The 12,097-nt window shown below is 44.7% G+C and overlaps 1 protein-coding gene across 18 annotated transcripts in view; it reads right to left on the reverse strand.

Moving 5' to 3' along the window:
• The window catches only part of LOC122172788 (zinc finger protein OZF-like), a 54,951-nt gene that overhangs the window by 32,137 nt on the left and 10,717 nt on the right, over window positions 1-12,097 (reverse strand). For 8 of the 18 annotated variants that reach the window (XM_065569762.1, XM_065569771.1, XM_065569770.1 and 5 more), the window contains 2 exons: window positions 6,716-6,859; window positions 2,236-6,386 (listed from right to left, as the gene is read on the reverse strand). In XM_065569762.1, the coding sequence (XP_065425834.1) occupies window positions 5,134-6,386; window positions 6,716-6,859 (1,397 nt within the window). In that variant the 3' untranslated portion in view covers window positions 2,236-5,133. Of the gene's footprint in view, window positions 1-23; window positions 594-2,235; window positions 6,387-6,715; window positions 6,860-10,027; window positions 10,070-12,097 lie in introns of those variants that run through there. The other 10 variants (XR_010593150.1, XR_010593151.1, XM_065569774.1 and 7 more) reach the window with 5 other exon arrangements.

The following is a 12,097-nucleotide window of genomic DNA, read 5'->3' on the forward strand; positions in this document are numbered from 1 at the left end:
TATATTTTAAAAGGTAAACTCACCTGAGGTCTCTTCCATGGGGTCATGGTCTTGGATACTGGCTTAGGAGGGTACTTCAGTCAGGCTGAGAAAAAGATCCTGGCTGTTGGGGAGAATGGAGTGCTGTGTCCGCTCCACAAGCTTGTCCTCCTCTTCCCCGTCCGCAGAATCCTCAGGTGTGGCTGATGAGATTACCCCCACCTCGGAATCCACGGGCAGAGGTGGGGTAGTGGTGGCAACCTCCCCAGGAATTGCATGCAGCTTGGTGTAGAAGCGGCATGTCCGCGGCTCAGACCCGGAGCGACAGCTTGCCTCCTTTGTTTTTTGATAGGCTTCTCTGAGCTCCTTTACTTTAACGCAGCACTCATCCGAGTCCCTATTGTGGCCTCTCTCCATTATGCCCTTGGAGAATTTTTCAAAAGTGTTGGCATTTCGTCTTTTCGAACGAAGTACTGCTAGCACTGAATCCTCTCCGCATATAGCCATCAGATCCAGTACCTCCCATACGGTCCATGCTGGTGCACTTTTTCGATTATCAGCCTCCATGGTTATCTGTGCTGATGAGCTCTCTGTGGTCACCTGTGCTCTCCACGCTGGGCAAACAGGAAATAAAATTCAAATATTCGCGGGGCTTTTCCTGTCTACCTGGCTAGTGCATCTGAATTCAGATTGCTGTCCAGAGCGGTCACAATGGTGCACTGTGGGATAGCTCCCGGAGGTCAATACCATTGAATTGCGTCCACACTAACCCTAATTCAAAATGGCAATATCGATTTCGGCGTTACTCTGCTTGTCGGGAAGGAGTACAGAAATCGATTTTAAGAGCCCTTTATTTTAAAAAAATGGCTTCGTTGTGTGGATGGGTGCAGAGTTAATTCAATTTAACGCTGCTAAATTCGAATTAAACTCATAGTGTAGACCAGGCCAAAGTCAGCTCCCACACTGCTGTCCTGGGCAACACAGTATGGGGAGGAGGTGAGCAGCCCTCAGCAGTGAAAGAACAGGTTAAAGAATATTTAGAAAAGCTGGACATGCCGAAGTCCATGGGTCCAGATCTAATGCACCTGAGGATGCTGAGGGAATTGGCTGAGGTGATTGAAGAGCCATTGGCCATTATCTTTGAAAACTTATGGCAATCAGAGGAGGTGCAGGATGACTGGAAAAAGGCAAATATAATGCCCATCTTTAAAAAAGGGAAGGAGAACCCAGGGAACTACAGACCGGTCAGCCTCACCTCAGTCCCCGGAAAAATCATGAAGCAGGTCCTCAAGGAAACCATTTTGAAGCACTTGAAGGAGAGGAAGGTGATCAGGAACAGTCAACATGGATTCATCAAGGGCAAGTCATGCCTGACCAACACTCATTGCCTACTATGATGAGATAACTGGCTCTGGGGATATGGGGAAAGCAGTGGATGTGATATATCTTGAGTTTAGCAAAGCTTCGGATATGGTCTCCCACAGTATTCTTGTCAGCAAGTTAAAGTACAGATTGGATGAATGGACTATAAGGTGGATAGAAAGCTGGCTAGATTGTCAGGCTTAACACGTAGCGATTAACAGCTCAATGTCTAGTTGGCAGCCAGTATTAAGCGGAGTGCCCAAGGAGTCAGTCCTGGGGCCACTTTTGTTCAACATATTTATTAATGAATTGGATGATGGGATAGATTGCACCCTCAGCAAGTTCACAGATGACACTAAGCTGGGGTGAGAGGCAGATACGCAGAAGGGTAGGCATAGGGTCCAGAGTGAGCTAGACACATTAGTGGATTGGGCCAAAAGAAATCTGATGAGGTTCAACAAGGACAAGTGCAGAGTCCTGCACTTAGGAAGGAAGAACCCCATGCACTGCTACAGGATGGGGACCGACTGGCTAAGCAGCAGTTCTTCAGAAAAGGACCTGGGGATTATAGTGGATGAGAAGCTGGATATGAGTCAGCAGTGTGCCCTTGTTCCCAAGAAGGCTAAGAGCATATTGGGCTGCATTAGTAGGAGCATTGCTAGCAGATCGAGGGAAATTATTATTCACATTTATTCGGCACTAGTGAAGCCACATCTGGAGTATTGCATCCAGTTTTAGGCCCCCCATTAGAGAAAGGAGGGCAACAAAAATGATTAGGGAGCTGGCACATGACTGAGGAGGAGAGGTTGAAGGAACAGGGCTTGTTTAGTCTGCAGAAGAGAAGAGTGAGGGGGGATTTGATAGCAGCCCTCAACTGCCTGAAGGGGGGGGGGGTTCCAGAGAGGTTGGAGCTCAGTTGTTCTCAGTGGTGGCAGATGACAGAACAACGGGCAATAGTCTAAAGTTGCAAGGTGGGGAGATCTAGGTTGGATATTAGGAAAAACTTTTTCACTAAGAGGGTGGTGACGCACTGGAATGGGTTCCCTAGGAAGGTGGTGGAATCTCCATCCTCAGAGGTTTTTAAGGCCCAGCTTGACAAAGCCCTGGTTGGGATGATTTAGTTGGTGTTGGTCCTGCTTTGAGCAGGGGGTTGGACTAGATGACCTCCTGAGGTCTCTTCTAACCCTAATCTTCTATGATTCTCTCTGTGCTTCATGAAATTTTGGATCAAAATGGTAAAGACAGTTGTTCCCAATTTAATCATGGCATCCTTTAGGAGTGTGATCAATGCCACTTAACTAGGGAACAGTGTTCTAAAAATACTTTACCTGGGCCACAGGTCACCATAGCTTCCATCTCTGGGATGAAAATCAACCACCAGTACCTGCAATTTCTACCTGAGTTCTTGTCAAATCTTTGACCTTATTTGGAGTAATTTTACACTTCTCTGGTGTAGAATACTTCACCAAACACACAACATATCAGTAGTGATAGTGAGGTATATAATAATAAAAATTATTAATAATAATAATAATAATAATAATATATGGAGATAGCCAATCTCCTAGAACTGGAAGGGACCCCTGAAAGGTCATTGAGTCCAGCCCCCTGCCTTCACTAGCAGGACCAAGTACTGATTTTTGCCCCAGATCCCTAAGTGGCCCTCTCAAGGATTGAACTCACAACCCTGGGTTTAGCAGGCCAATGCTCAAACCACTGAGCTATCCCTCCCCCACAAAAAACCTGTCTGTAAGCAAGGACTGGCCTGCCTCCCAAGATCGGTGAGAGGCCTTGGCTACACTTGAGGATTCACAGCTCCGAGGGGAGTAGCTTGCAGCGCTGCAGGCGCTGATTACACTGGAGCTTTACAGTGCTGCACTCGCTGCGCTCAGGGGGGTGTTTTTTCACACCCCTGAGCGCAGCAAGTTGCAGCGCTGTACAGCGCCAGTGTAGCCAAGGCCAGAGTGAGGGATCATTTTCCAGGATAGGTTGTAGATCGTTGATAATGCGTGGAAGAGGTTTTAGCTGGGGGCTGTATGTGATGGCCAGTGGTGTTCTGTTATTGTCCTTGTTGGGCCTGTCCTGTAGTAGGTGATTTCTGGGTACCTATCTTGCTCTGTCAATCTGTTTCCTCACTTCCCCAGGTGGATATTGTAGTTTTACGAATGCTTGATAAAGATCTTGTAGGTGTTTGTCTCTGTCTGAGGGGTTGGAGCAAATTCGGTTGTATCTTAGGCTTGGCTGTAGACAATGGATGTGCCCTGGATGGAAACTGGAGGCATGTAGCTAAGTATAGCGGTCAGTAGGTTTCTGGTATAGGGTGGTGTTTATGTGACCATCACTTATTTGCACTGTAGTGTCCAGGAAGTGTCTCTCTTGTGTGGACTGGTCCAAGCTGAAGGTTGATGGTGGGGTGGAAATTGTTGAAATCGAGGTGGAATTCTTCAAGGGCTTCCTTTCCGTGGGTCCATATGATGAAAATGTCATCAATGTAGCGCAAGTAGGGGAGGGGCACTAGGGGATAAGAGCTGAGGAAGCGTTGTTCTAAGTCAGCCATAAAAATGTTGGCAGACTGTGGGGCCATGCGGGTACCCATAGCAATGCCACTGACTTGAAGGTATAAGTTGTCCCCAAATCTGAAATGGTTGTGGGTGAGGACAAAGTCACAAAGCTCAGCCACCAGGCATGCTTTGGCCTCATCAGGGATACTGTTCCTGACAGCTTGTAGTCCATCCTCACGTGGAATATTGGTGTAAAGCGCTTCTACATCCATGGTGGCCCGGATGGTGTTTTCAGGAAGAACAGCAATGCATTGTAGTTTCCTCGGAAGTCGGTGGTGTCTCGAAGATAGCTGGGAGTCCTGATAGCGTAGGGTCTGAGGAGAGAGTCCAAATAGCCAGATAATGCTGCTGTAAGAGTGCCAATGCCTGAGATGATGGAACGTCCAAGGTTTCCAGGTTTATGGATCTTGGATAGCAGATAGAATAGCCCTGGTTGGGGCTCTGGGGATGTCCCCGTGTAGATTTGTTCCCATACTGTAGCCGGGAGTTTCTTGAGCAGATGGTGTAGTTTTTTAGTATTCCTCAGTGGGATCAGAGGATAGTGGCCTGTAGAATGTGGTCTTGGAGAGTTGCCTCGCAGCCTCCTGCTCATAATCCGACCTGTTCATTATGACTACAGCACCTCCTTTGTCAGCCCCCTTGATTATAATGTCAGAGTTGTTTCTGAGGCTGTGGATGGCATTGCATTCTGTATGGCTGAGGTTCTGGGGCAAGCGATGTTGTTTGTTCAAATTTCAGCCTGTGCACATCTGCGGAAGCACTCTATGTAGAGGTCCAGTCTGTCATTTCGACCGTCAGTAGGAATCCACGCAGAGTTCTTGTTCTTGTAGTGTTGGTAGGAGGGTTCCTGTGGGCTAGTGCTCTGTTCAGTGGTGCATTGAAAATATTCCTTGAGTCAAGAGACGACGAAAGTAGGCTTCCAGTTCACTGCAAAACTGTATCATGTTTGTGGGGATGGTGGGACAGAAAGAGTCCCCGAGATAGGACAGACTCTTCTGACGGGCTAAGTGTGTGGTTGGATGGACTAATAATATTGTTAGGTGAGTTGAGGGTGCCATTGTTCTAGCCCCCTGTGGGAGGTAGGAGTTTAGATAGTTTACTGTCTTACTTTTTCCTCTGTAGAGAAATGAAGTGTGTATTGTAAACGGCTTGTCTCATTTTTGTCAAGTCCAGCCATGTGGAAGTTTGTGTGGAAGGTTGGTTTTGTATGAGAGTCTCCAGTTTTGAGAGCTCATTCTTGATCTTCTCCTGTCTGCTGTACAAGATGCTGATCAGGTGGTTCCTCAGGCCTCTCCCCTGTGTGGATTCTCTGATGTTTAGAAAGGCCTGAGCTCCTAATGAAACTTTTCCCACACTCATGGCATTTGTAGGGCCTCTCCCCAGTGTGGATTCTCCAATGCTGAAAAAGGCCTGATCTTTGAGTGAAGGTTTTCCCACACTCATTGCATACATAGGGCCTCTCGCTTGTGTGGATTCCCTGATGTGCAGAAAGGGCTGAGCTGGTAATGAAGGTTTTCCCACACTCACTGCATTCATAGGGCCTCTCTCCTGTGTGGATTCTCTGATGCGCAGTAAGGTGAGAGCTGTGAGTGAAGCTTTTCCCACACTCAGGGCATTCATAGGGCCTCTCCCCTGTGTGGATTCTCTGATGTTTAGAAAGGGCTGAGCTCTGAGTGAAGCTTTTCCCACACTCACTGCATTCATAGGGCCTCTCCCCTGTGTGGATTCTCTGATGTGCAGAAAGGGCTGAGCTGCTAATGAAGTTTTTCCCACACTCACTGCATTCATAGGGCCTCTCCCCTGTGTGGATTCTCTGATGGCGAAAAAGGACTGATCTGTCAGTGAAGTTTTTCCCACACTCACGGCATTCATAGGGCCTCTCCCCTGTGTGGATTCTCTGATGTTTAGAAAGGTCAGAGTTGCTAGTGAAGTTTTTCCCACACTCACTGCATTCATAGGGCCTCTCTCCTGTGTGGATTCTCTGATGTTTAGAAAGGACTGAGCTGCTAATGAAGTTTTTCCCACACTCACGGCATTCATAGGGCCTCTCCCCTGTGTGGATTCTCTGATGTTTAGAAAGGTCGGAGTTGCTAGTGAAGTTTTTGCCACACTCACGGCATTCGTAGGGCCTCTCCCCTGTGTGGATTCTCTGATGTACAGAAAGGGCTGATCTTTTAGTGAAGCATTTTCCACACTCACTGCATGTATTTTTCCTCTTTCCCATGAGGATTTCCTGCTGTGTTGTGGTTTCCTTGACACTCTCCTGAGTTCCCCAACAGGAAATAAATTTACCCACTTTCTCCCCTGAGTGGTGTCCTTGCTCTCTTTCTGGTCTGTGCTGAATCTCACAGGATTTTTCCTTCTCATAACTCCTGGACACATTTCTTTTTGATCTTTGTGATAATGCTCTGTGTTTATCCACTTGCTCAACGTTTTCCTGCTGAGAATTCTGCTCCTCTTTCTCACATACCATTGCATCACCTGCTGTGATAGAGACAGAAACCTCAAACAGGGATGGAAAGGGGAAGGCCAAACCAAAACAAGTGCTGGAGAGAGGTCAAATAAAAACAGGAAATGAACTCTTCCAAATTCTTCCCCTAAATAGGAGAGATGAGGGGATCATTTTGGCTTTCACATCCCATCCAACTTCACAGGGGGAAGGGAGGAAGCTACTACCTGGTGTCTGCTAGGATCTACAGGAAGCCATGAGCTATATTTACCCTGAGGATACAATCCCGCTAGGGACAATAATGAACTGAGAGAAGTCCCAAAGGCTTTGTAGGACATCCCAGATGTTTCTTTCAGGCACTTACAGATTCTGAGTTGGTTTAATGTTTCCTCATCTGTGCAGGGAGCTCTCAGGATCTCTCTTTCCTCTGAATCCTGGAGGTCTGGGACCCAGGGCTCTTCCCCTTGTTCCAGCTGGGAGATCACATCAGATTTGGAAACTAGAAACCCTGCTCAGATGAAAGAAAACAAAGGAGTTCAGTTGATTTCATACGACTGTGTCATAAAAAACACTATTAATTTAACTTCAGTACTTAGTGTGACCTGGTGTGCCTGGGGCAGTCCTCACTGAAAATGCCAAGATCAGGGTAGGCTGAAAAAGGCAGAGCAGATGCTCCCCAAACTGGTGGTTAACACTGAAGTTAAATTCACCGACCACTCACAAACTGTGCTTCTGATCCCCCACGCTGGTTATCGAGAAACTGAAAAAAGAAATCACAGCCCCCTTTATTGCATTGCACTTCTCTGACTCCCAATCAGCACCTAGGTCCAGTACAGTGAGAGGTTATTTAAAAACTCTGCTCATATAAACAAACTGTTCTTCTGACCTCAGAGTCAGCCACATTACCTGGTCACTATAGTATTTTGGGTAAGAGCCAAACCTATGATGCCAGCCAATCCTTTAGAATCTAAACTAAAGGTTTATAAGACAGAAAGCAAGCAAGCATCTCAACTAAAGGTTTATTATAAAAGAAAGAAAGAAAGAAAGAAAGAAAGAAAGAAAGAAAGAAAGAAAGAAAGAAAGAAAGAAAGAAAGAAAGAAAGAAAGAAAGAAAGAAAGAAAGAAAGAAAGAAAGAAAGAAAGAAAGAAAGAAAGAAAGAAAGGAGGGAGTTGTTCAATGGGAAAGCAGTTAGATACATTCAGAAATCTATATATCTGGTTCTTAGCAGCATTGATAAGTTCCTGGCTTGAAAGCCTGTCTGAAACACATCCACATTATTTAGTTCTTTGTTCAAGGCTTCAGTTTGTAGAGAAGTTGATCCAGAGGTAGGAAGAGGGATTGAAGACAAAATGGAGATGATGCAACTGCCCTTTATATTCCTTTTGCAGTATGGCTTCTACTTCCTTTGTCCCAAACACAAGCTTCACAGCACATGGCATGGAAAAGCCTTGGAGTTCTCAGTACACAGGCATACCCCTGCATGTCTTGCTGACTCAATAGGTGTATCCTCTTAGTTCTTTCCAGGGGCTCATTGTACAGCTGATGACCCTGGATGGGCCATCGAACAGGCTAGGCAGCGCTGATGCCAATATGTCTGGGGATGTCACCCAAAAACACTGCACAAGTCTGGAAATACAGATATACCCTACATATCTATAACTCACAATACAAAGGTGATACAAAGATAGAAACAAAATTATCATACTTGGAAAATCATAATATTTTCATTGACACCTTACATGGCACATCTAGCTCTGACGTTATTGATATAATCTGGGACCATATAGATCATTGTTGCAACCAAGGTCCTGTAGTGGCACCCAAATCTGGTATAAAGGGGGTCAAATGGGGTGTCTAGGACAAGGTTATGGTTTACTGGTTATGATTATGCTGTCTATATGTGTGTATCAGTTTTGTAGTTGAAGTTATGAGTATTGGCTCTATACTGTCTGTATGGCAAACTTATGCTATGCTTCTGGGTAACATCCCAGACAAGCTGAGATGAGCTCTGCCTAGCCTGCTTGATGGCCCATTAAGGACCATCAGCTATACAATGGACCCATTGAGAGAAGACAAATATGCCTTGAGACTCAGCAAAGTATGTAGGAACTTGCCCATGTGACTCCAGACTCCATTTTGCTGTAATTTTCCACAGTAAGAACAAAGAGGTGTTCTTACACCTGGAAAAGACTATATAAGGCTGATGCCTCATCTCCATCTGGTCTTCAACCCTGCTTCATACCCCTGGAGGAACTTTGCTACACACTGAATCTTTGAACAAAGGACTGAGGATCCATCCCAGCGGGGGATGTATTCTAGAGACTTGATTTGAATCTGCAGTTTATTCTATTGCTGTTGCAAGCCTGAACCAAGAACTTTGCCATTACTGTATGTAATTGATTCCATTTAACCAATTCTAACTCTCGTCTCTATCTTTTTCCTTTTATGAATAAACCTTTAGATTTTAGATTCTAAAGGATTGGCAACAGCGTGATTTGTGGGTAAGATCTGATTTGTATATTGACCTGGGTCTGGGGCTCGGTCCTTTGGGATCAGGAGAACCTTTTTCTTTTACTGGGGTATTGGTTTTCATAACCATCTGTCCCCATAACGAGTGGCACTGGTGGTAATACTAGGAAACTGGAGTGTCTAAAGAGATTGCTTGTGAGACTGGCGGTTAGCCAGTGGGGTGAGACCGAAGTCCTCTTAGTCTGGCTGGTTTGGTTTGCCTTAGAGGTGGAAAAAACCCAGCCTTGGGCTGTAACTGCCCTGTTTGAGCAATTTGTCCTGAGTTGGCATTCTCAGTTGGGTTCTGCCAGATCCGCATTGTCACACTAGCAGAATTCATTGCAATTTTATCATATTGGTATTCATAATAAAATAATAATAATATAAAGTGTCTCTCAATTCCATACAGAATCACTTAATAAACCAGTGAATTCCCAGGACAGACTCCCCTGGTCTTTGAAGATGCCAAACACCTTGATTGTGAGGGATTGAAATACCCACATATATGTTGGGAAAACACATGAACACTGTGCAAGTCTGTACCCCTATGTTCACTCTTCTACAAAATAATGATCAATTTTGTACATAGTATGTGTCAGGGCTAAATCCCCACTCTATCACTCTAAGTGCAGAAAGTGGGGGCCTGCAAGGATTCTAAAATTAATTTGTGCCACTCTAGGCTTGTAGTAAACCTCCAAGGTTTCAGCTTTTCTCTGACCTTGGCTTGGTAAATGTTTCCACGACCCAAATGCAAAAAACCCCTTTGGGGCACCCTCAAGCCCTTTCATCTCCCCTCCAGAAAAGAGGGGAGAAAGAAAACAAAGGAAATTAGCTGAGGCTACCAGATAATCAAACAACATGCAAAAACCTCTTAGGACACCAAAAATCCAATCCCATTCTTAAAAGAGGTAAATTTTATTAAAATTAAAAAGGAAAGGAATATATCTGGAACTTAGGCTTTTGCTATCTCTTAAAAGAAAATTAACTTTTGTAAGCACCCCAAATAGCTTTCTTGGAGGTTCAGCTTAAAGCTTACAAGCAAACAAAAGCATCTAGGATAGCACAGAGGAGATCCAAAAGCCAAAATAAAAAATAAACCTGATTTGTCTGTCTAAACATTCCCTATTCAAATAATTTATTCTAGGTAGGGAAGATGAATTTTCATACCTGGTTCAAGCCATGCACAGCATTGCTACTCCATGTCTCCTTCTAAGGAGAAGGACAGACAAAGGGAAAGTTACTTTCCCATTTAAAAAAGTTTAGCCTTTCCATTGGCTCTTTTGGTCAGGTGCCCACTCCTTTTCTTTTACCTGTGGGCTTGTTAATCCTTTACAGGTAAAGCAAGCAGAGAACTCACACCAACAGGGATTTTACAGCAAACTGGCTGGCTGGGTGTTACAAAAGGGAGCTCTATCCCCTCCCCTTCATTTATCATTTGAAAAAGACATTATTTACTGAATATCCTCCTGTTAAAATGTGTAGCAACAGTGTATGTAAAGTTATGAGATTTTACGGTATGATATTACTGAAAAAGTTGCAACCCTAACCCTAAGTTCCTCAGAGACAGCAAGGCAAACACCTGGTCAAAAAGCCATTTTCCAGCAGGGGGAAGGTGTGAAGAAGACATTTACATTCCACCACAGGGACCAGTTGAAGCTCATATCTACAACAGACAGTCTGTCACCATTACTCAGCTGAGAACTGAAGTTGTTTCTAGTACAAAGGATTGAATTATAAAAAGAGGTGAGGAAAATGCTTGAGACTCTCTCCCCTTTCCCTCTGCTCATGACAACTCCTGAAGAACTGAACTTGGGCAGCAGGGGCAGGTTAGGGGGAGTCCTGGGTGAAAGGAAAGCCAGCCTGTCTCAGCATATGGGGAGAGAAACATTTGTTTTAAATCTGTTTTAGCTTCTCACGTTAAACATTAGTTTGTGTTTTATCTTGCATTTCTTTTGTAAACAATTCAGAATTTTATGCCTCCTTATTTGTAGTCACTTAAAATCTTTTTTTTCCCCCAGTAGTTAATAATTTTGTTTTATTGTTTTCTCTAACCAGTATGTTTGGATTAAAGTGTATTGGAAACTCCATTTGGAATAACAAGGCTGGAGCATGTCATTTTGCACTGATGAAATAATAGACTTCATATGAGCTTGCGTTGTTCAGTAGTGTTCTGGACAGGGCAAGATGCACATTTCTGGTGGAAAGTCTGGGACCAGAGAATTTTCTGCAGTTCTCCTGTGGTGTACTGCAATTCGTGAGTCGCTGACTATCAGCACTCAAAACTGTGTAGCTGAGAGCGAGTTACATGCTGAAGACTGTGTGTTAACTGCCCAGGAGTGGCTGCTCTCACAGTAAAGCAGTGTAAAAGGCACCCCAGCCTGGGGAACTGAGGGGACACAGCTGGTTCAACAGTCCAGATTGCACTGTGGTGAGTGTCTGTGACATTAAATTTCAAAGAGGCTCTAAAACACCAAGAAACTAAATCCACGTCCCAGAAATCAAATTTAACACCATTAATCTGGCCTTGAATAGGGACTGGCTGGCTCATTACAGAAGCAGCTTTTCCTCTCCTGGAATTGACACCTCCTCATCTATTATTGGGAGTGGACTACATCCACCCTGATTGAATTGGCCCTGTCAACACTGTTTCTCCACTTGCGAAGAAAGTCCCTGCACTCCATGTGTCAGTATATAATGCCTGCATCTGTAACTTTCACTCTCTGCATCTGAAGAAGTGAGGTTTTTACCCATGAAAGCTTATGCCAAAATAAATCTGTTAGTCTTTAAGGTGCCACCAGACTCCTTGTTGTTTTTCCAGAAATCGAAGTCTCCAGAGAGAGGGCAAGTCTCCCTGGCACTGCTTCTTGCTGACAGACAGGTCCAGTGACAGAGAGAGAGTCCTGGGGAAGCTGGGAACAGTAAGCATGGGCTGGTGGGGTTCAGTGGAGAAAGGGAACAGGAAGGGCAGGGATATTACTGAATGCAGGATCTCAGCAGTACTAAATGTCAGGATAGCACATACTGCAGCCCATTGGAAAACATAATCCCAAATATACATATAAAATGAAGGGGTCTAAATTAGTTGTTTGCATTGATTTATATAAGGGCAATAAGATATTCTCTGTATTATTGTCTATCCCTTTTTAAATAATTCCTAACATCCTGTTTGCTTTTTTGACCTCTGCTGCACACTGCGTGGATGTCTTCAGAGAACTATCCACAATGACTCCAAGATCT

This window comes from Chrysemys picta, chromosome 16 (assembly GCF_011386835.1).
Source record: "Chrysemys picta bellii isolate R12L10 chromosome 16, ASM1138683v2, whole genome shotgun sequence".
NCBI lineage: Eukaryota > Metazoa > Chordata > Testudines > Emydidae > Chrysemys > Chrysemys picta.